Genomic DNA, 22,058 nt, shown 5'->3' on the forward strand with positions numbered 1-22,058 from the left:
GGTTAAGTCATTTAATTTCAGATTTCCTCTCTAGCTGATTTTCACATTTCTGTTTTTCATTTAGAGAAAAAACAGCCGTTGTCTACTCATTTATTGTCATGTCTTGATTTCCACTCGCAGCGAACACCGTGTCTAAGTGAATGTTTGAGGACATGTTCACTTCGGTGTCCAGGAAAATGGGAGTAACCCCGACAGATGAATTGAAATTTTAATGATGAGCAGCACCACCACGCTGACGGCCATGGAACACCTCAGACAGCTTAAATATCCCTGCTAATTAACACAGAGAGGTGGGCTGTCACAGGCATGATGTATGTTTGGGGGGGCAGATCGCTGCTTTCAACCAACCAGCGATTCCTTTATTAATCAAAGCGTGAGATGAAAAGGCTCTCCCACACCTCGGGGAGAGGGAGATAGCAGCAGCTATTGTTGGGAGGGTTTCAATCATTCACCGTGAGCCTGTGATGTATTTGATCAGGAGGCATCCAAACATTTGTAGGAGACAGAACGTTTCTGCTGCTGAGTGCTTGTTTTTGTAAACCTCTGAACCACCCATATGTTGACAGAGCCTCAGTATACGCAGTCAGCTGAGATTTACTGGTTGTTGGGGAAATTTCTGTTTGGAGGACCCATTTTTTTTATCCGTCTGACAGGAGAGGTGAGCATTTAGAGGGTTGGCTATCAGTCTTAAAGAGCGCTCTCCTCCCTGACAAAGTGAGCCAGACTGAGCACAGGGCAGCACTCCTAAACTTTACCTCTGGATTGACTCCATGATCAGTCTGTCTCACAGAGATGATTTCGAACCTAGATGATTTCAGCACTTTGTGTATGAAGATGGAGTGTTATCTCCCCCTCTCTGATCTCCTCCCATCTACCTCACTTAAGGAGGTCCATTGTTAAGTGCCAGGGGCCTGTGGGTGCTGTAAATCAGCCTGCAGAGGGAGGGGATGTCTCCCATGGGGGAAAATGCACACTTCCAGCAGCCTTCAGGCTGATCTCATCCTGCCTATCCTAATGCTTTAATTAAAGAACTGGTCAGTAGCAAGCGGAAGGCGCTCAAGGGTATGATCTGCACCTCCTAACATACGACTGATGTGGCAATACCCTTGCAGGCAAGATAAGGGGGCAGTGTACTTGAAGAAATTCTTTCCTCCCACCTGAAGAATGTGGTTATCAGCTATTATCACACAGACGGTTATGTCTGTTTTGATTGCCCACTTTGCCAATAATACTTCTTGACAACATTTTAAACAAATCCTCTTTATATAGGACTGGCTGCCTGTTCTGTGTTTTATATCACTCCACTTCAGATGTTTTTGCAAGTTTTTGAAATCAAATTGGATTTGCAAACTCATAAAATGTGACTGTTTTGACCTAGACTACTTTAACCAGAATTGTAAGTTTTTTCTTAGCAAGTCCCAAATACTGGAATGCAACATCATATCTGGGTCACAAATATTCAACCAATTCCAGGGCGTGATTTCAGTGATAGCTTCGTGGGTAAGGTGTATTGATCCTCTGCTGCCCCGGCTTTAACAATGACTAAAAAAGACCCCATGAAAACTACAGAACACTTGGCTTCACACAGTGCAAGTACCATCTGGGTCTTACAGTCTCAAGGAAGGTTGTAGACAGACAGTATCTTAGCATACACCTCCCTCTTGTGGTGCAGATGAGGCTCTGTATAAAACGACTGAAGTGACAAACTTGTATTGCTATGTGCTTGTGATTAAAAGAGAATTAATCGCTGACAATTTTCATTAACAAAAAAAGTGTTTGTTGGTTAGAGCTTCTCAAATGTGAGTATTTTCTGTTTTGCTCAGCTTCATATTGTTGTAAAATTTAATAAGTTTGGGTTCTTCAAAAAGTGATCAGAAAAAAAGGATTCTTAAGTTTTAAGACTCTGGGCTCTGGTACAAGGATTTTTTTTTTTTTATCATTTTGTACAATTCATTTATTTAAAGAAACATATTCAGATTCAGCAGTTAAAATGGGTTTTATTTGCCACCTTGTTTGGATAAGAAATTAGTAAATGCCTTCTTTAACACACAATAATACAGTGTATGGTGATTTATTGGTTTGCAATCCTTACACAAAAAAATGTGTATATAATGTGATGTTTTTGTTTGTCTCATGATACCAGATGGTCCTCTGACAAAAACTTTGTATTCAAACCAACTGCAAGTGAAAATAGAGGCAGATTCCCTTTCTGATACCAATCTCAGAGGTTATTTTTTATACACACCTTCCTCCCAAGTCTCATTTATGTGTGTAGTAAGACTTTTTTTTTTTTTTTTAACCATTGAATTATTTAACAAAAACCAACAGATTCATTAACATTCATACACACTTTGGAGTATCTGCTTTTATCTCATTCATGTCAATCAATTGTAGGTATTTTTCAACCAGAACATTTTAAATTGTTTCTACATCTTCACCACAATGCTTTGGAGAAAATTGACCCTCATATGGTCATGGATGCCACCTGCTGACATTATTGGTGAATTACATATTTCTGAAATCGCAGTTTTTTTAGTCTTTAAGATTCCGTAAGTAATGAGCTGACTGAAGACAGGCAATCTAAAATATACTATATACAATTTTTATGTTGATTGAGGCTCGGCGGTAGTCAACAGACTGAAATAATCCACAATAATTTAGGGGTATTTCATGTCGCAAAATCCAAGGAATATTCAGCAATTCTCCACTGAATTTAAGTCTTGCTTTCTAGTAAATAAGTGAAAGGTGGAAATCTGATGTAGAATATGTGAACAACTCGCACTCATTTAAAAAGTGTAACAGCTTTATTGAGACTTGGGGCCCTAAAACTCCATTAACTACAGTATGATTGACTGAGTCTTTGCTTCACACTTTGAAATGACAAAAAAAAGGGCTAACATTAAAAAAAAAAAAATCTTTACCAAAACAAAAAATTTATACAAGTTGCTTCAACAAATACATCCAAAGGAAAAATTAAAAAATACGCTGATTAATCATGGCTGCTATACTAAAAGGATAAGAGTGTCGGCTCTTACTTTACTCCTAACTGCAAGCTGAACAATAATTCGTGGTGGCCTTTTTAGTTGTCATAAGAAATCACCAGACTAAGGATTATAACTTTGTAAATACTCTGATTTGCTTTTGGAGTGTAGGTCCCATACATACTATTTTCTACCCCTAATACAATTTAAATATATATTAACTTCATAAACAGTAGACAAGTCAGTGATGGGCCCTAAACTCCTTTCACATGATCTAAAAATATGACAGAAACAGAACTACCAGTCTACTATAAAACATGTTTTAGTCTAAACAGATAATAAATGTTAAAACTTTACAACTGAGCTACCATCTTCAGTCCAGTGTTTACAAACTGATTTGATTCTACAGAGGCCTGAACATAGAGTAATATAATGTAGGCTATTATCAAAGAAAACACCATGTGGACCTTGTTTTCCCCTGTCCACAAAGTACAATTATCATCTTCACTGAAGATGCTCAAGGTTAAACTGGAGATGACATGGCACTGTATTCAGATCACATTCAGTCAGGTCAGGACAGCTCTTAAAATCTGTGGGTGAGCCAAATTGTATTTTAAACTATTTGAAGTTATCTGGGCCATTTTCATGAGCACTGAATTTAACTGGTTAGCACCAAGAACATATTCCCAGTACCAGAAGTAAAAAGGCCTAAGGTATAGTTTTGATCCATCTGTGTGAAATCAGCCTCCAAAAAAAACAAACAAAAAAAAACAAACAAATCAGTTTTGATGGGATTTCAAAGGCTAATGTACTCTCAGGAACTTTCTGGTAAATCTCAGGATTACAGAAAATATGCTGACCCAGCCTCACTCATCATAATACTCTGAAAGGATGGAAGTCTTTCAAAGTCAGAGGAATCTAAGTGGAAAAAAAGACGACTGAAAATGGTTTCTAGGAACAGAGAGACAGTAAAGGCATGGGAACACTTTATGAAACGCCTCATTTTTGCAACAGACAGGTGGCACCTACATCCAGCTAACATTATTAAAAAAGCTCACTAAATTTTTTCAAGAGCATCAAAAAATCTGGGCTATTCCTACAAAACCTATCACCCTTCTACTGTATTTCAACAGTGTAACCTATTGACAGTCAGGACATCACCCCTTTAAAACAAGGTACAGCAGAGAATGTGTGTGCCAATGGTCGCTACACAACATATCTAACACGAAGATTAGTTGAAAATTTGACATCTAATTAACCTTTAGTGTTTTTCAACCGGTCTTTAGTGTTGTATACTCTAGATGTGGTATTCAGCACACAGCTCAGTATTGGATAGATGGCTCATTACTTCCTCGAGGCAGCACAGACCACAAGTCTGCTGTGATGTTTCACTCATCAGCAGTAGCTGGTACATGATTAGTAACCCAAGGAACACAAAATGAGTAGGACTTGAACATTAAAAAGCTACATGGTTCTGTGTTTGTGTCCTTTAGTGAACTGTCCATATGTCGTAACAGGCAGCTCTGGGGCTGATTGCAGGTCAGCAGGATACCTATGAGGCGCTGCACAATACATTAACAGTCCATGCAGTCAAAAATACCTGCAATCTCTTGGCAGCGATACCAAAAAATACCTGCAATCTTTCAGAAAAAAGGAGATGTGTGCGTTTTTCATAAAGTTATTGCCATAATACCATCTGTTATCCAAGAATTTGAACTGATCCTTCTCCTTTTGCGTTATCATGAATTTAACAGTAGATAAAAAAGTACAAAAATCCACTATCAAGCTCTATGAATGAGCTGCTGAGAGCAAACTAAAGTTTGGTTGTGTTTAAGCTAGGCTGCCTTCAGGTGACAGTACTGTCGAGCTCCAGTGTTTGAAATTACTGAGCTGCAGACTGCTGTGGGCTCTCTGTGGGAGTCTGGGGGTCAGACAGTCAGACGGTTGTTGGAGGGCTGTAGGGGGCTCCAGGAAGCTGGATGGGCAGATGCGTCCTGTGAGTACTGGTTTTCCTCTTTGCTCATCCCAACTGTACACAGCCGTCGGTGCCTCAGCAGCCTGTCAGTCCGTGAGAAGTTCTGAAGCCAGCCAGAGAAAGATGTGTGTTTCAGTCACAGTACCAGAACAATTCTGACACTGCTAAAACGGCTGCATTTGTTTATTGCTGTAAGATCTTGATCAAAATGCAGAATCCGAAGAGAACAGTTACTGTAAAGCTGAGCAGACATTGTAAGTATTAAGCATGATTTTAGCCCCAAATTGGTCGCCCCCAACTCATTTTCGAAATTGGGCCAAATTTCTGCAAGACTGGTTGTTGTTTGACATGCAGTTTGAGGGAGGTCACAACGTCAGATTAACTGCCTGGACAATCAACGATCTGGCTCTCATACGAGCGGTTGGATTTCTGGTAGAAAAAAGAAGTATTTTCGATGTTTCAGCTAAAACTTTAGTCTTGAGGCTGCTGTGACAAGAAACCCAACATGACCTGAACAGGCCAGGCTGTCTGCATGTTCCAGCCTCCCGCAGCTCCAATATTTTTCATTTTTTCTCCTTACATTTCGTTCATTATAGTATTGCATAAAGTACTGCTACCTGTCTCTCTTTTTGTCAGCATTGTTGAGGATGTGGTCGTCATGTCTGAAGAAACTTTATTGGAACTGTCAATGGACAAAACCAACCAGGGACTCCGTTCTTACGTTTAGTTTGAGCATCACATCATGGCTGGTCGGTTGATCCGTACAGTGTAAGCATAAAAGTCTCAGATTCTGGCCATTCAGAGAGCCTGACTAAAATGTGCAGTGTGAGTTAACACACGTTTAATAAAAAGGCAAAGTGGCTGCACAGCTTAAAATATCTTGGCTGTAATGAAAGAATGAATGACTAACCTGATGGCAGCGATCACACTGGTACGGCTTCTCTCCGCTGTGCACCCTCTTGTGCCTGTCCAGGTGGTAACGCTGAATGAACCGCATGTCACACGCATCACAAGCAAATGGCTTTTCCCCTGTGAACAACCACAAGTGGACCATTTATCAGTATTTATCAAGGCATATTTCACTGGATACATTTGTCACTTGCTCAAAGATACTTTTAAATTTTGTTATTAAATTGATTTTTTACTTAAAATCTTTTATTTAAACTTTTTCAAGGGGTCCCAGCCACAAGAGCAACACAATTACATGACATGGACTAACACAGTAAGTAACGAAAGGTATAAATACATATAAAGTATTAACACTGATTAAAAACATTCCATTTCCGAGCAAAAAGAAAAAAATACACATTAAAAAAAAAAAAAAAAATCACGTGCCCAATTTGGTACTTCAAATCACTTAAGGTGGTCTGTGTTTTGTTTTTTTTGTATAATCCAAGCAGATGGAGCTTGAGAAGGGTGGAAGCTCACTGAGGTCCACTGGCGGAGTAGTGGCCTCACTACTCAATATGCCACCCAGTTTCCCATATCTTAATACTAAATGCAAAATAGAGAAAGGCCACAGTGAGGTGAAGAAGTGAGCCGTGACTCCTTACCTGTATGTGTAAGTATATGTCGCTTGAGGTGGTAGCTACTCCGGAAAGCTCCATAGCAGTGGTCACAGATGAAGTTCTTCTGGACTTTCAGGGAACTGTCGTCATCCATATCGACTGGTGGATGTATATGCTACCAACAATAACATAATTAGTTAAATCTGAAATAAACGTCAGTGGTCGATCTTTGTACTTATACTTAAAAGTGTAACTTTGAAACAATCCTTACCTCCACTTTCTCTTTAACTTTGTTGGATGACCCTGATTTTTTGTGCTTTTTCTTGGGTTGCATATTCTGGTTTACCTGCATGTCCTTTCCATCCATTATTCTTGATGAGTGATAATCACCGTCTTTTCGGATGAGCTTTTGGAGGAAGTAAAAGATAGGTATTGGTAGGTATGCCACTGTGACAGCTTTTTAGCAGTACATGCTGAAACATGCTAGTTTCCAATCAAGGTGCAAACACATTGTCACATATACAGGGAAAAGACCACACACACATACACAATATAATATTGTCATTATTTAAAATGTCTTCATAGGAGAAGTTGCAGTTGTTGACAGTTACTGTACATTAATAAACTTGAAATGTTCTCCTGTCTGTACAGGGGAACATATTATAGTACATTATAGTGTGTTATAAAGCATTAATTAAAGTTTATAGAGTAGTTATAAATGGTAAATAGGGAGATTAAATAATCTCATATAGTCACATCATATAAATCCAATGCAAAAATACATGTATGTTTCCTTCTGAGTAACATCACAGAATTAGAGCTACCTGAAGTTTTAGGTTTTGTTAAGGTTTACTTTCACTGCATAACATCTGTCTATTAACAACTCAAATTTTGTTCATGAAAGCAAAGTTGAGAATTCAAAAATTTACTTTCTGAGATAGACTTTCTGATGACCCTGTTTTTTTCTGTCTCTATGCAAAATAAACAAAGAAGCTCCTGTGCTGAGCAGGGAGCTGTGGCTGGCATCTCTCTCACCAGGGGTGGACAGCTCCCAGTTGAAGGATGGCCCATGTGGCTGTGGTGTGGTTGTCCATGGTGAGGCTGGTGTCCTTGGTGGTTGTGGCTGTGCTGCGAGTGGGCTTGCTGGCTCTCGGGACTGGCCCTGTGCCCCTGACCCAAGGGTGACATCATCTTCTTCTGGCCTGGGATGCTGTTGGCTTGCATCAGGGCCATGCTGGACAGCACCGCCTCGCAGCCCAGCAACCCAGCCTGGCAACACAAACAACATGTCAGAGCAGAATGAGGGGGCCACAGGACTCCACACAAAGACAAGGAGTCAGGGAGAAGGAGGGGGTCGGGTTGAGAAATGGATCTAACAGAGAAATGAACTGGCATCAGGACACACTAAAACCATGATGGTGATTTCTGGAGATGAAGACTTCCACTGACCCATTTCATATGGTCTCGAACAGAGCTGTTGGAATGGTGTGTCATCGCCGTGGTTTGAATGCGTGTGTGTTTGGGGGAACAGGGGGCTTCACTCAGGATGAGGGGTGACAGAAGAGACCACACCCACCCAAATCATCAGGGGCCAAAGCCTGAAAGTAGAGGCATGACAATATAAGGCTAATGTTTTTACATGCTGAAATCAGGAGCTGGAAACCCAGGCCAATCTATTTAGAGTTAGCAAATCCCCAAATCTGGATATACAGCATGACCGGAAAATTTAGCTCCAGCATTAATATCTGTAGTTTATCAGGCACTAAAGCCCCAATGGTTTGGTGCACACCACATGTCAACATGGTTGACAGAAAACATGACAGTCAGGTAGAAAGAAAAAAAAAGAAAATCTGATGGAAGAAATTGAAAAAAAATACATCTGTGCAGGTATGATACATCAATCAAACAAATGCTTCATATATGAAGTGATGATGAAAAGTGTAAACGTTTCCGACGCAAGCTTCAGTTTGAGAGCAGCGAATGTAAAGCTGTTTTTGCTATCTTAAATTACATTGTTTTAACACATCTTAAAAAAAAAAAATACAGGTAACGTGACATTTTATCTTATCTCATGTGACTGTTTGAAAACTATAGTTTGTCTTAGTATAGCTGAGGAAATAAGCCCAATAAACTGGTGCTTCAAAGCATATTCATGAAGATATGGCGGAACTGGGTCTACATCTGAGCAAGTCATATTGTTTTTTTGCACAAGTCATGTTTCACAGCACAAATCAACTGATGAATCACTGGGGAGTTTCAAATAGTTCAGAAACTAGTCTGTCACTATAAAGTGAAGTATATTTCAGGCAATAAAATCTGGCACTGAGGTAGCAGGTGCAATGAACATCTGTTCTCACCTGTGATACAACTCTGAGGCACTGCATGATAATGACTGAACACCACAAACTTATTTCCTTGACATTAATAGGTATGGTTTAGAAATAACTAATAAACTGTATATACATAAAACACAAACAGTTGTGAGTGACTTTGTTCTGTTGTTTTCCCTGTTTGCAGTATTCGCTTCTAAAGTGTAAGTTTAGTGAAGTGAGGATGTAGTGGTATTACCTCCAGTCTGTGACCTTTTATGTTCTACCCTGGGTATTTTATAGACAGCCGAACATCCAGTGCACCAGAATGATTATGGCATTGAAATACCAATATAAATATCTGACTTATTGGGTAGTTAACTACCTACTGACCTAGTTATTAGAACCTGAGATATACATTTTTAATGCGTTGTGTGACTAGTTCAACATAATGTTTTAAATTGTATAAAGACTAGGAAAACTTCAGTAGTATAAGCTGTTAGACCCTCTAACCTTACAATGAATTTAGAAAATGTGATTAATTTTTAGAACGGTTTTTAGATTCCATCAAAACATTTTCTAATAAAACATGCCTGTACTCAAAGCTTCAGAAGATGTGCACGGGTATCCTGTTTATAATCAGGTTTTTGGAGCAACCGGCTAATATGTTGCACATGTAAACACCTTATCCAGGTTTCTGACAATTCTCTGCCATGTTTGCAGGTGCATCCTCAGCCAGAAACCCAACTGTGTTGATTCTGAGTTGTTGAGGTAACTCAGTCGGTATGGAAATAAGAGGCTGAGATGGTAAGGAATTAGGACACCTGCACACAAACCAACCACCAGAAACCGGATTACTCTTATGAACATGTAAACAGGGATATGAATAAGCAGGTTTCAGGTAAACACCATATTCTGAATATGATCAAAACCAGGATACTAATGTGCATTTACACAGAGTGCGTTTACATGTGCTTTAGTATCACAGATATGAGTATTATCCTAATTTTGATCTTATTCAGGATATGACGTTCACATGGGACATGAGAAACCCGGTTATTCATATCCCTATTTACATCATAACAATATCCAGGTTTCTGATCATCTGGGTGCAGGTGTGTCATGGTTTCTCAAAATCCCGACCAATATGAGATGGTTCAGAAACCTGGATAAGGTGTTTACATGCCACAGTATCCTGGTTTCTATGGGATCACTCCGGGTAGTATATCCAGGTTTCTCAAAACCGGGATAAGGTCTTATCCAGGTTTCTGAAACCGGGATAAGCTGTTTACATGCACAAAACATAACCAGGATACTAGTGTGCATGTAAACGCTCACACACTCACTATCACAATGCCAAGAAATATGGCAGAAAAAACAACTGCCTCTTATGCTGCGGTATTTGGCACATGTACAAAGCTAAAAGGGGGAAGTTGGAATTTGTCCTTGAAGTTTAAGAGAATGACCAAACTCTGAGTGTTAAATCGTTACGTCCTTGGTACTGTAAATCAAATTATTTGGTATAAACATAAACAACAAATTACCTTGCAGTGGGGCATATTAACATATTACCACCATGCTCAATGGTGGAAAAAAAAAGAACTGAGGCAAGTTCTCGAAGATGCCTGGAGACACCAACCTGCTAGTGGCTTGAAAAACTGTACCAAGGATGACTGATGCTGTTTTAAAGGCAAAGGATAGTCACACAAAATGTTGATTTTATTTCGTTTTTTTTTCTGTTTACTGGATTATGCACTTTTGGTGCCTAAAACGTGTTCATAGAACTGTACTGACCATGCGTGAAACCTTTAATAGTACAGGAAAAAAAATTATCCTTCATCAATTCAGAGTGCCATGCCTGCTTTCAATCTATCCAAGTATTTAAAGATGAAAATGATGTGGGTTGCGAGTCTTCTTCTCATTTGTAGGAGTGTGGTTTTTTCTGCTCCTGCAAAAACAAACACGTTTACAAAATGACGCATTCAGCACTGGTGAGCTCGCTAGCGTCTTACCCTAAAAACGACTGACACCTTCCTGGAAAAGGGACCATCCCTGAACAGGTGAGCTTTATAAGTCAAACGGGACGCTTATCTGGAACACACTGGATGTGCAGCTATCGATCATGGTATATTTAAAAGTGTGCAGTGTGGTGAGGGTCTCTGCTGAACGAAGCCGTAAAGGCTAGCCAGCTAGCCAGCCAGTAGTTGGGGTTCGGGACAACTCTTGTATGACTGGACCCCCACCCCCCGCGCCAGACGACACAACAACAGCCAGGCAGGGCGTGCGGGCTCTGCGCCGACCACCAAACAACACCTCCCTCACCGGCTACAGCTGCTAGAAACAGACTAGTAGCAGATTCTAAAGCGCCTAAAGAGCCGCGAGTGAAATGCGTTGGAAACCCCGACTGCTTACCTTTCGATTTTTACAGTTTTGTAGATAATAATTTCTTGTCGCACTTCCAATTTTTTCTCAGTTTACAAACACTGACAGGAAACGCCACCGGAAGCACTCTGCGGGGAGAGTCGTGATTGGTCGGACGCCCGGTCACATGATCGAAGCGAGGTGACCCACATTTTCCGCCATGATTGTGAGGGAGTGGCGGAAGCTGCGTGGATGTGGGAGTTACGTAGAGGTACAAGGATAAGTTGATTAATCGATTAGTCGTATAGACATAAAAATGAATCGACAACTATTTTAGGAATCGAGTAAACATTTTTATTTTCAAGCCACAATGCCAGAAATCTGATGTTTCCAGCCTCTCAAACATGAGAATGTGTTACTTTCCTCTCACATTTCAGTTTATTGAAGATCTTTGGGCTTTAGACCGTTGGTCGGACAATACACAAACAACTGAGGCCATCACCTTGGGGACTGAAAATTGGGATGGGCATTTTTCACGGTTTTCTGATGTTTTATAGACCAAATGATTAATGAAAAAATAACCGTCAGTTGTAGCAGGGTTATGGTCGCAAATGATCGGCATCAACGAGTAGACATAAAGCCTGGAGATTTCAGAGACCTTCCATACAGAAACTTAAAGATGAACCCAAAAAAAGCTGTTTAGCCCTGAAAAAATGGTTTTAAAAAAGTCTGGTAAACTGATTACATAACAGTTGTTTAATTCACTGTAAATGATTCACCTTTAAAATAAAAGCCACAGACATCGGACATTTATCAAGATTTATTACACTTTTTATTTATTCATTCATTTTTTATTAATATTTTGTACGATGGTTTTCAAAACTCATAGTCTATTACCTTCTTTGTGACAGCAACTTTGTTATCATTTGTGACTTTACAATGGCAGGCTTTGGGCACAACATCCTATTCTAGATGGACAAGAGGTTCACATCTGATAAGGTGTGAGTTCGGTCACAAATCATTTCCCAGTCTTTCAATTTCATTGACAAAGAAGTCCATGTCTTTCTGGGAAACAAGGGGAGAGAACACAATCACACGGAAAAAGTTGACCCTGTTTCCCAGAGGTTGGTAGCCGACCATCATTGTGCCTTGTTTCATCATGCGTTCCTTGATGACTGGAGCAACCTTTTAATTAAAAAAGTAAAAGTAAAATACACTCAGTTAATTTCAAGAATAAGACGTGGTAAATACTTTGAAGACGAAAAATGCGGAGGCTACCGGCCTCTGTGTTTTCAACAAATAATTAAGAAGCTGAAATTGAGTGTTTAATGTGTGTGTGCAACAAAGTGAGGAAATAAAAAATCTCAAACAGGGAGACTTTAGTCTTCATGTACCCAGTCTACTGATGTAATACAGAAACTTACTTTTGCCAGCCTGTCCTGGTAATCTGCATTTCCTTCCTTCCCCCTCAAACTGGGTGGTATATACCAGAAGCATACATTCACAAACTCTGGCTGCCCATGGAGACAAATACAGACAAGTAATCACAATTCTGCAAAGAAAAAAACAACTCATCTTTCCCAGTATGCTTGAAATATTTACTTACTTCACCCAAAAGATGGAACCCTTCTCTTTTCTTCATCTGCTCCACCAGATACCTGTAGGAGTACATTTTGACATTCTGTTCGCCTGGGGACAGAAATCAGCTACAAGCCTTAGTAAAAAAAAAAGTTGACGATGTTGGTGTTATTTGTAATATTTGTTCAAGAAAATGAAGTGGGCGCTGGTAAGTACACGCCAGGTGATTGAGGGGTTACATGTCAGGAGTCACCTACAAGTATCTGAACCTGCTGTGCAAGATGAACCCAAATATTCCTTCTTCCTCGAGTTCATATTCAGAAAAAATAACACCTTAATAGCCAACTCACTGATAAGGGGTGTAATTAACATGACTTGAGAAAAGTGAAATAGCAAAATAGCAGCGCTCATTTTGAATTTACTACTTGACTTGAGGCATGTGTGGTTCTACAGCTGCATGCTTTATTTACCTTACATGGATAAAAGCTTTGTCTATACGCTCTGCCAGGCCATCAGAGCCAACAGCTTTCCACATCAACCACAACTTCAGACAGTCCACCTTGCGGCTGCACTGCACAGACTTATCCCCAATGTCCAGACTGACATTGTAGAATTTGTCTTGCTGGAAGAGGTATGTGGCATTGGCGCTGTGGCACTGCCTCAACAAGTTCTGAGAAAAAGCATAATAAATGGCTGTCAAATATATATTTTTTTCAAGTACAAAATCATTCAAACAATATGATGTGGGTCAGGTAATTCTGTAGCCTCAAACTGTGAATCCAAACCGTAGTATCCTTCAGCAGCAAGGCAGAACACTGCAGGCCAGCCACCAGCATCTTATGCGGATTCCAGGCTACTGAATTTGCTCTTGTCACACACACACACACACACACACACACACACACACACACACACACACACACACACACACACACACACACAATAAACAATAAACAATGTATTGTCTGTATCCTCTAAATGACCATATCCTCCCTGACTTTGCAGCTTTACTTATGCACAGGAAAAATGTTGCCTTCCTCATAATTTAAAATGCACTTTCCTGGCCCACATATTAATACCTGTCAATCCCTTTCATCAGATGTCTGTGTTGCTTTGAAAAGAGCACACTCCCTCCCCAGGCAGCCTGAAACAAAAGACAAAACAGACAAACCTCGGAGTGTTCCTACATTTCAATGAATACAAGACAAGCTTACACAAAACCAAGACTTGTCAACAGACGTGGGCTTTTCTTCCACCAGAGGACTCACGTCTACGTGCATCCAGAGCTTGTGTTTCTCACAGACATCAGCTATGTGGTCCAATGGGTCAAAGGCCCCCCGAACCGTGGTTCCTGATGTGCAGCTTACAAGGAATGGCGCTGCACCCTGGTAGCAACAAACTGAAAGTGAGTACGGTTACCTTGCACTCTGTGATTTCTGGTTTGTAGGATGAACAAAATGGACCACTTTCATGGTTGGCTGGTGAACCCCAACGTGTCGCATCTGATATATCTGAGTACTTACTTACCTGAGATTTTGCCAGCTTTATCTTTTCATCCAGGTCATCTGGAATCATACGCCCTCTGCAGTGCATGAGAGAGCATAGATAAAAGGTAAATAAGTATCAGCAAGGTATTATTATGATAGGACCTTCAGCGCCATAACGAATAGGGCTGCAACCAACAATTATTTTCATTATCAATTATTATTATTACATTTTTCGGTTAATCATTTAATCCATAAAATGTCAGAAAATGGAAGAATAATATCCTAACATACTCCGAGAGCCCAAGGTTATGTCTTCAAATTGCTCATTTTATCTAATCAACAGTCAAAGATATTCAAATTTTCAATGCTAGAAAATAGAGAAAAGATGTAAATCCTTACATTTGAAAATCTAGAAACAGAGAACTTTTGGAATTTTTGTTTATAAATGACTTAAACGATTAGCTGATTATGAAACTAGGTCAACTAATATATTAATCAATCAATTGTTTCAGCTCTTACAATGAACAATATATTACCCATCATCCACTTTCACCAAAATGACGCTGTCTGTCCCAAAACCCAGAAATGCAGCCCCTTTCTTCACAGAGTAATGGCTCTGGGAAAACATGAGGAATGCGTCTTTTAATCCTATTTATGTAGAGACAACACAAAAACTACAGCATGAACGCCTTTTATAAAGCTTCATTCTCTATCAGTCATCCCAATCCCTCAGATGTGCAGTGTTAAACAGCCATTCCTGACCTCTGGAGATGTAAAGATGGTTAGTCGTGGGAGACCCCACAGCCCCTGGCTTTTGACCTCTGGGAAGAGTCGGTAGCGTGCAAGATTCATGGCATACATGTTAGAGGTAGACCCCCCAGGGCAGAAAATACCATCCCCCTCTGTCCAGCCCACCAGCTGACGCAGCCCTCTCAGAACCTCAGTCTCCATCAGCACAAACACGGGGGCCACCTCATAGGTGAAGCTGCAGTTAACACATAAAAAGCCTGATCATTTTTTAGGAGAGTTGAATAAACAGCTGCCTAACACCAGCAGTGGAAAGCAATTTGGTACATTCACTCAAGCACTATATTTAAGTATAATTTACTTGAGTATTTAAAATTTCTACTACTTTTATACTTTATTCCACTACATTTATTTGACAGGTTTAGTAACTTATTACGCTCCAGATGCAGATTTTAATTAAAAAACATATGATCATCTAATAAAATGATGAGTTGTTATAGGTTAAACAACCCAATAGTATATGAAATACTTAAAATTACCTCCATCTTGATCAGCAACCTAAACGTGCTCTTTACATGTTTAAACATCAACAATAATAATAATATTATAGTATGTATAATAATGTGACAGTGAAAGGGGCCAGTCTGCATAACAAATACTTTTACTTTGGATATTTCACTACATTTCTGCTAATAGTTCTGTACTTTCTCTGATTCTTACAGGTTAGTGTTGAGAGCCTCAGTGAGAAATCGTCCAGCCAAAGAATGGTAGTCTACTCCAGCAAACTGCTGATTGAAAAAACGTGGGTGACCTGAAATAAGCAACAACAAAAAAAGTCTCATAATGAGTGAATAACGGTCTATTCAACTGTTTCAACTGTCTCCAGCAGTCTTACTTGTCTTGATGCTGTACTTGGCGACATCTTTTACTCTCTGTAGGAGCCTGTGCTGGGGCTCCCCTGTGGCCCTCAGCTCCAGATCCAGCAGCAGAGCCAGCTCCTCTGGCTCCTTCCACTCACAAACCTGCAGGAAGAAGAATGGATTGAGTTTTGTTCTGAATAATCACTGTAAGCTGACAGGACTCGGATTTCAGGCTTCAGGAGAGACCTTCTCTTTGACGTCTGTGCCCTTGCAGAGCACCTCCTCCATAATAATTTTGAAAGTTTCTGTCAAGAAGAGTTGGCCCTCTGATTGGTCAATAAGAGGCTCACTCAGGTCCTGGACATTAGCTGGTTCCTTGGCCTGCCTATCTGCTGTCGTAACAAACATATAAACAATCACTTCCAAAAGTCAAGAGTTACAAACAAAAAAGACATATATAGCACGCTGTACTCACCTGAGAATGGAAACATGTTTGCCATATCCACGGTTTTAAAAGGCTGGTGAATCTCTGCCTCTTTTTTATTAGTCCTTGCTGACAAAGCAGAGTGCAGAAAATGGCTACAAAGCAAAGATTTAGTGTGGTAGGAGTGGGAGGGAGTCAACCTTTGTCCCAGACTAAGTTAAGTAATCTCGTCTGAAAGGAGGGAAAAAAACGGGAGAAAAAAGAGAAGACGGTAACGTCTGATTTATGAGTTTCTGTCACAAAAAAGAAATTGGTTTTATCAATTGATGGGTGAACTTCTCATGAATGAAACAAGTTGCTTTGCATTTCATTAAATTTTTCTCATTGGATTTCAACCAGTTTCATACCTGATTTTCAAGAGTATAAGAACCTTTTATATTTTCATATTACATTATTTTACATTAAATATTACGGTGATCTACTATATATTAAAGGGAGCAACTGTTGTATAAGGAGATTGTTCAGTGTGTTGTGGAACATAGGCACTGCTTGTCTACCCTCCTTTGACTGTTACAGATAGGTTGTGACACAACATGATGTAAGGTGGATTTAATCTAAAAGACCAAGATATGTAGATCAGCAGGTAACATGTCAGTGTAATTGTTTCAACCCGGTCTGTTCATTCAGAGCCAAACCATGTGTTGACTCGAGAGACACAATAAACAAAACACGAGATAGAAATATGATTTTATCCCCCTCTTTAAATGCCCTAGTGTATTTTACATTAGAATCAAATGAGCACTGCTCCGTTGTCTTCCTAATTTCCTTAACTGGAAGGAGAATAAAAATCCCTACTACAGACAGCATCAACAGAAAATACAAACACCTGTTTCAAATGAAAAGTCATCATTATGTCATCATTATATCAAGCTGCACTGCCATAAAAAAGTAGATGATCATCTTGAACGAGAGAGCTCGTGCTAAGTGGTACTAAAACTAATGAAAAACATGTTTGACTCTGGGTTGAACCCACAAAGTAATCTTCTAACTGTTGCTTTTCTCCTGACATGGACTGACAGTAACTCTGATGAGAAAAACAAGACTTTGAAAGGGTTTTAGTCTCCGCAGGTAACCAGACAGTGAAGGCCTCAGTCGGTGTCCAACAGAAAGTCAATTCTTTCAGGTGGCAGCGCCCAGTCTTCCCGACTGAGCAGGGAGTGCAGGTGAGCTGCGGTGGCTTTTTCCCTCTGGCGGATACGCCAGTAGCGCAGCATGGCGAACACTCGCTCCACGTGGAGAATGTGGTCCTCCTCAATCTGCTCCAGCTTCACGGAGTGGATGCCCAGGGCCAGTCTGCCAATCTCCCGCCAACATCTGCCAATGGCACGAGCCACGGTCATTAACTGCTTCTCCGTCACTAAGTGAGAGCCTGTGCAATGAGACGGAGGCAGATAAAGTAGGCGATGATCTTGCAGTGTTCTAAGGGGCACAGCTTTGAGTGTAGTGTGACTCACCATTATTGCAGATCTGTTTGGCTGGCATGGTCTCTTGTAATTCAGGAGCTTGTCTTTTCTTTCTTGTTGTTTCTTGTTGTGTAAATAAGTGAAAAATGTTATATTTAACATATAAATCTAACAATATTTAATGATGAGATTGAATGATGAATACTGAGCAGACTTTGTTCTACCTGAAGACAGTGTGCTCACTTGCAGATCCTTGATAAAATGAAGTAGCGGGAAGGTTTCCTGAAGGGCCTGGTCCTTCAGTAGTTCAAGTAGTCCCTGTGCTGCTTCAGGCCCTCTCTGGATGATATGATCAAGAAGGTCTGTCACCTTCTCACTAGGATTACGGCAGGCTTTCACCTGCTGGTATCCGTGAAGAGACAGCAGACAGCGAGAGTCCGCATGCTGCAGCACAAAGTCGGCATCGCTACTTAGAATTTCTATTAGCTTGGCCTTCTGGCTTCTGAGTAGCTGGATTTCTGCTGCTGTTTCCTCAGCCATGACTGAATGTCATTTAAACCAGCTCCTGAGAAAACAATGAAACAAACAAACAAAAAAACAGTGGTGATGAATTCTCTAAATGCAAGCACAGATCAAATCTGGAATTAATTGCAAAACGAAATATTGAAAACATTTTGCAGTTCAACAAGACTCAGTCAGTCAGACTCAAGTCAGTTTTAAATTCCTTTTAGATATACATATGGATGAAACATATTCATGAAGGACTTTTTTGTAACTAACGTGACTGTAGCCATCACATATAATAATATTCGCACATTTATTTGAGGTAACACTCCCAATGCCTCTGGAGCATGTCCGTCCAGAGAGATGTTAATGACCAGTAAACAATATACTACAAGATTATTAAAGCTATCTAAGAATCAGGTACTTACACTATTTGCAGCTTCTGGTATACTGTATATTGTCATTTTAGGGGGTATGTCATAGGTTGTTGAAAGCATAACCTCCATTATCAGCCGCTCTACCAATATATATATGTAAATATCTTGATACAGGGGCAGTTTTACGGTAGATTTGACCACAGCAGTTGGGAGGTCATGACTATGATGCTGACCACTTGTGAAATTTCCACCGAGTAGCTTTGGTCGTGAAGTATGCAAAGTTGGTAAAGAGATAAATTATTATCTGATTAATTTCAAGTATGGAGACCTACTGGTAAGGCTTAATTACCAACCGGGCAAAACTGGCCCAGGGGCCCCGAAACAGGTTTATTCCATTTCATTTTGGTTTACATGACTAGATTAGTTGCACATTTGTTATAAATTTGCACCACTTAAGTATAATATTAACTATGACTTCATATCTTGTAGCCCTGGTCATGAAAGAAGGGAGATCTTAATTGTTTTAGCTCATATTTGTTGCTCCTTTTTTGTACTGTTGTGTTTGATCAGACCGCTTTAATTTCTTCTGTGTCAGTAATTACCACAAAAGAAAACCCCTGAGCCAGGTCGCATTAATCCATCATAGAAGTAGTAGATTATCCTCCACAGATATCAACACATCTGACAGTCACTTGCTGTAATGACTGATTAATTGCTCAGAGTGTAAAATGCCTTAAAAGGGTGGGAAAATGTCCATCACTTTCCCCTGAAGCCCCAGTTAACATGTTCAAATTGCTTCGTGTTGTCTGATGTTGAGTTTACGGTCACTGCACTCCGCTTTCACAACATCTGTTGTCGTCCAGCTCCAGATGCGCTTTACACACTCACTCTCTTACACCGAGTACGGTAACACACACGTAACACACACAAAGTTGTCTCATAAGACTCTTACCATTTATTGTAACAGCTGGAGTCATTGAAAAAATACCATTAAACAAAAGCAGCTTTTAGAAAACATTTCCGCTGTTTTCATGGGTCGCAGACATCAGACTTTTTTTTTGCGCCCGCTGCGTTTTCTTCTTTGTCTGTTTTTGAAAGACCACAGCTGAACCTATTGTACATACGGGTCCCAACCAGCATTTTATCCGTGTGCTTCCATCCAGTGTGTGGATGATTTAACTGCAGTCATCTGCCCTGGCTGTGAGGATTTGGGGACATCTGGTGGGATTGAATACACATTGCACTCCGCAGTGAAAAAAGAAGAAGTGTTCAGGGGATCTTTTTATTAAAGAAGAAATCGTAACTACACAATGTTTAAATAAAGATACGATGAGATGAGATGAAAATGTATTGGTCCCAAAGGGTAAATCGACGTTACAGCAGCAAAGAGACAGGCTGGAGAGGTGAAAAACAAAACAAAAAAACAAAACAAACAAACACCTGAAGCACTGATTGACTGAAATAAATAAAAAAAATACAATAAGCAATTAAAGAAATTAGAGAGGTGACTTTAATAAAAAAACTATATAAAATATGTATTATGTAATATTATTATGTAAGTGAATTGTGCAAATATTTGTGCACATGAAGTCCAGCAGTACAACTCCAGCAGCCATGATGCGTGAACTAGTGTATAGTAAATAGCAAAGTATATAGGTATAGGTATAAATAAAAAGTAAAATATTCCTAATAATATAGTAAAGTAGATAATGTTTTAGTTATCTACTATAGTGTAATGTAATATGCACATTGTACAGTAATAATCCAATGTTATAAAGTATATATAATACAAATTGAAGGGAATACTATGATATAACATAGCATTTCATATTCATACTCGTCACACAGTCAACACAACAGAGGTCATTATGGACTAAACTGTGAATAGGCTTTCATTGCTTTGACACAAAATGCTTTCAATGGCCACATCTTTCAGAATTCATGAACTGTTTTGTCACTCAACTCAACCGCCACCAAAACCCTGTGTATTTACAGTCCAGTTTTCGCACATGTTTGCATGCTATTGTAAAAAAAATGAAATGACCTCAAATTCCTTAACCAGGAGACAAACACTCACTGTCGTTGTTATTCATTTAGATTGTTACACTGTAAACTAAATGGCTTCTCCACCTGAGCGCGCTTCCCCTAACCAAGAAGCTCAAACATTTATGTCTCGATGGCGAGAGATGTGTTGTTGTTCATACTGGGGACGTAGAGTGCCGAAAACATGGGAATAAATATTTCATTGTTTTTTTCTAGCAGAAAAGACTCTGCATGAATACCAAATAGACAATGTGTGTATTTATCAGTCCTTTGTGCATTTACAGGTACATGCAGGGCAATGTGAATAATGGAGGATTTACAGTACAGCTGTGTTTAGTGTATCATTTCAGAGAAATGGCCACTGACTGTTACCGGACAACAATTACCAACAACCACCGGTCACATGTCTGCTTAGCCTGTTTACACAGCCTCATCTCTGGTAAATGAAAAATCAATATCATGTTCCTGGACAGATATTTGCTTTGTGTGTGTGAGAGGAAAAGTCTCTCAAGCACATTTCATCCTCACACACAGTATACATTCTGAGACACGGTGTGTATTAGCTGTCTGAATAAATCTAGTATTCTCTCTGCCCACAATGGGTGGAAGGTTTGGAGGGAACCATCATTTATTCCTATTATTTATTCCTACTACCCAGGTGAGACTGCCGTGTAAGACAGGAATGCACAATTCATCCACTTTTATGTACTTCTAACGACTTTATTATGCTATAAATTTGCATTATATTCAAATTTGATCTTGAGAAGATACACTGTGAAGACTTTCACAGAGCTGAGATGCGGTGATCTACTGATCTAAGGAAATTACACACATGTTGACATTCTGGGAGCTTTCAACTCAAAATGCTGTGTAATGTGCCTGTGAAGTGTGCACTTAGTCATTTTGCATTATATTACTGCAACACAAGTGGAGCATATTCTGTATAGAAATTGAAAATGAACTTACTTTGCCAGCGATCAAGCACAATCCTGCTCATACCCTTGTGCTTTTTAGGCCCCATCACGCTCTCTGTCAAGTGGTAAACTCCATTTGTATGTGCATGCTAGCAGTGGATGGTTTAATAGCTCGAATGCTCCACAGTGCTGATAGAGAATAATGCAGTTTCCTTATGAGTGGCTCTGGCTCTATTCTACAGACCTCTGCACCTGGAAAATTGGGATTTTGTAGATGAGGGTATGCATCTGTGTGTGTGTGTGTGTGTGTGTGTGTGTGTGTGTGTGTGTGTGTGTGTGTGTGTGTGTGTGTGTGTGTGTGTGTGGGTGTGTGCATGTGTGTGTGTGTGTGTGTGTGTTTATTTATGCATCTATACAATTCAAGAGTCAGCCAAAGCAGCAGCTTATCTCCTCCATGCCCTAACAGAGAAAATTTGATTTACATGTGAAGTACCATACAAAGGAAATTGCTCTTACTGACAGTCTTT

General features: G+C 39.8%; 3 protein-coding genes and 1 long non-coding RNA gene across 9 annotated transcripts; 1 reads left to right on the top strand and 3 right to left on the bottom strand.

The window, feature by feature from the left end:
* Nucleotides 1-1,977: 1,977 nt before the first annotated feature.
* On the bottom strand, nucleotides 1,978-11,324 carry znf740b (zinc finger protein 740b). 3 transcript variants are annotated; one of them, XM_040152373.1, is made up of 7 exons: nucleotides 11,186-11,324; nucleotides 7,914-8,062; nucleotides 7,500-7,733; nucleotides 6,736-6,870; nucleotides 6,510-6,639; nucleotides 5,867-5,985; nucleotides 1,978-5,059 (listed from the first exon to the last, which is right to left on the bottom strand). In XM_040152373.1, exons 2-7 carry the CDS (start codon nucleotides 7,956-7,958, stop codon nucleotides 4,910-4,912), a joined length of 813 nt encoding a protein of 270 aa, XP_040008307.1. In that variant the 5' UTR covers nucleotides 7,959-8,062; nucleotides 11,186-11,324; the 3' UTR covers nucleotides 1,978-4,909. The 3 variants fall into 3 exon arrangements, with proteins under 3 accessions (XP_040008307.1, XP_040008308.1, XP_040008309.1); XM_040152374.1 differs by lacking the exon at nucleotides 11,186-11,324 and adding an exon at nucleotides 10,786-11,152; XM_040152375.1 differs by lacking the exon at nucleotides 7,914-8,062.
* On the top strand, nucleotides 10,759-14,111 carry LOC120803663. Its single transcript, XR_005709362.1, has 3 exons — nucleotides 10,759-10,833; nucleotides 11,247-11,405; nucleotides 13,812-14,111. It is a non-coding gene; the product is annotated as an uncharacterized LOC120803663 (long non-coding RNA).
* On the bottom strand, nucleotides 11,976-16,382 carry csad (cysteine sulfinic acid decarboxylase). Of its 4 annotated transcripts, none has more exons than XM_040152371.1 (14): nucleotides 16,282-16,382; nucleotides 16,053-16,195; nucleotides 15,842-15,968; nucleotides 15,667-15,757; nucleotides 14,962-15,184; nucleotides 14,736-14,815; nucleotides 14,240-14,294; nucleotides 13,981-14,097; nucleotides 13,792-13,856; nucleotides 13,498-13,579; nucleotides 13,183-13,382; nucleotides 12,741-12,792; nucleotides 12,559-12,648; nucleotides 11,976-12,319 (listed from the first exon to the last, which is right to left on the bottom strand). In XM_040152371.1, the coding sequence occupies exons 1-14, from the start codon at nucleotides 16,304-16,306 to the stop codon at nucleotides 12,146-12,148; spliced, it is 1,524 nt and encodes a 507-aa protein (XP_040008305.1). In that variant the 5' UTR covers nucleotides 16,307-16,382; the 3' UTR covers nucleotides 11,976-12,145. The 4 variants fall into 4 exon arrangements, 2 of the variants coding, with proteins under 2 accessions (XP_040008305.1, XP_040008304.1); XM_040152370.1 differs by having other exon boundaries at nucleotides 16,053-16,198; nucleotides 16,282-16,370; XR_005709361.1 differs by having other exon boundaries at nucleotides 12,296-12,319; nucleotides 13,188-13,382; nucleotides 16,053-16,198; nucleotides 16,282-16,370.
* A 976-nt stretch (nucleotides 16,383-17,358) lies between these two features.
* Nucleotides 17,359-19,646, bottom strand: zgc:174906 (uncharacterized protein LOC571548 homolog). The gene is made up of 4 exons (XM_040152376.1): nucleotides 19,527-19,646; nucleotides 17,918-18,258; nucleotides 17,745-17,816; nucleotides 17,359-17,659 (listed from the first exon to the last, which is right to left on the bottom strand). The coding sequence occupies exons 2-4, from the start codon at nucleotides 18,231-18,233 to the stop codon at nucleotides 17,379-17,381; spliced, it is 669 nt and encodes a 222-aa protein (XP_040008310.1). The 5' UTR covers nucleotides 18,234-18,258; nucleotides 19,527-19,646; the 3' UTR covers nucleotides 17,359-17,378.
* Nucleotides 19,647-22,058: the final 2,412 nt, after the last annotated feature.

This window comes from Xiphias gladius, chromosome 18 (genome assembly GCF_016859285.1).
Source record: "Xiphias gladius isolate SHS-SW01 ecotype Sanya breed wild chromosome 18, ASM1685928v1, whole genome shotgun sequence".
Taxonomy (NCBI): Eukaryota; Metazoa; Chordata; class Actinopteri; order Istiophoriformes; family Xiphiidae; genus Xiphias; species Xiphias gladius.

Coding starts and splice junctions, on each gene's coding strand:
- znf740b (XM_040152373.1), bottom strand. CDS start 7,958: ATGACACACCATTCCAACAGCTCTGTTCGAGACCATATGAAATGG. Junction 6,871..7,499: donor CTGGGAGCTGTCCACCCCTG/GTGAGAGAGATG, acceptor TTCCTCCAAAAG/CTCATCCGAAAAGACGGTGA. Junction 5,986..6,509: donor ACATATACTTACACATACAG/GTAAGGAGTCAC, acceptor GGTTGTTCACAG/GGGAAAAGCCATTTGCTTGT.
- csad (XM_040152370.1), bottom strand. CDS start 16,306: ATGGCAAACATGTTTCCATTCTCAG. Junction 12,793..13,182: donor AAAGCTTTTATCCATGTAAG/GTAAATAAAGCA, acceptor GTACTCCTACAG/GTATCTGGTGGAGCAGATGA. Junction 12,320..12,558: donor ACCAGGACAGGCTGGCAAAA/GTAAGTTTCTGT, acceptor TTTAATTAAAAG/GTTGCTCCAGTCATCAAGGA.
- zgc:174906 (XM_040152376.1), bottom strand. CDS start 18,233: ATGGCTGAGGAAACAGCAGCAGAAATCCAGCTACTCAGAAGCCAGAAG. Junction 17,817..17,917: donor AGTGAGCACACTGTCTTCAG/GTAGAACAAAGT, acceptor TTACACAACAAG/AAACAACAAGAAAGAAAAGA. Junction 17,660..17,744: donor CAAACAGATCTGCAATAATG/GTGAGTCACACT, acceptor CTCATTGCACAG/GCTCTCACTTAGTGACGGAG.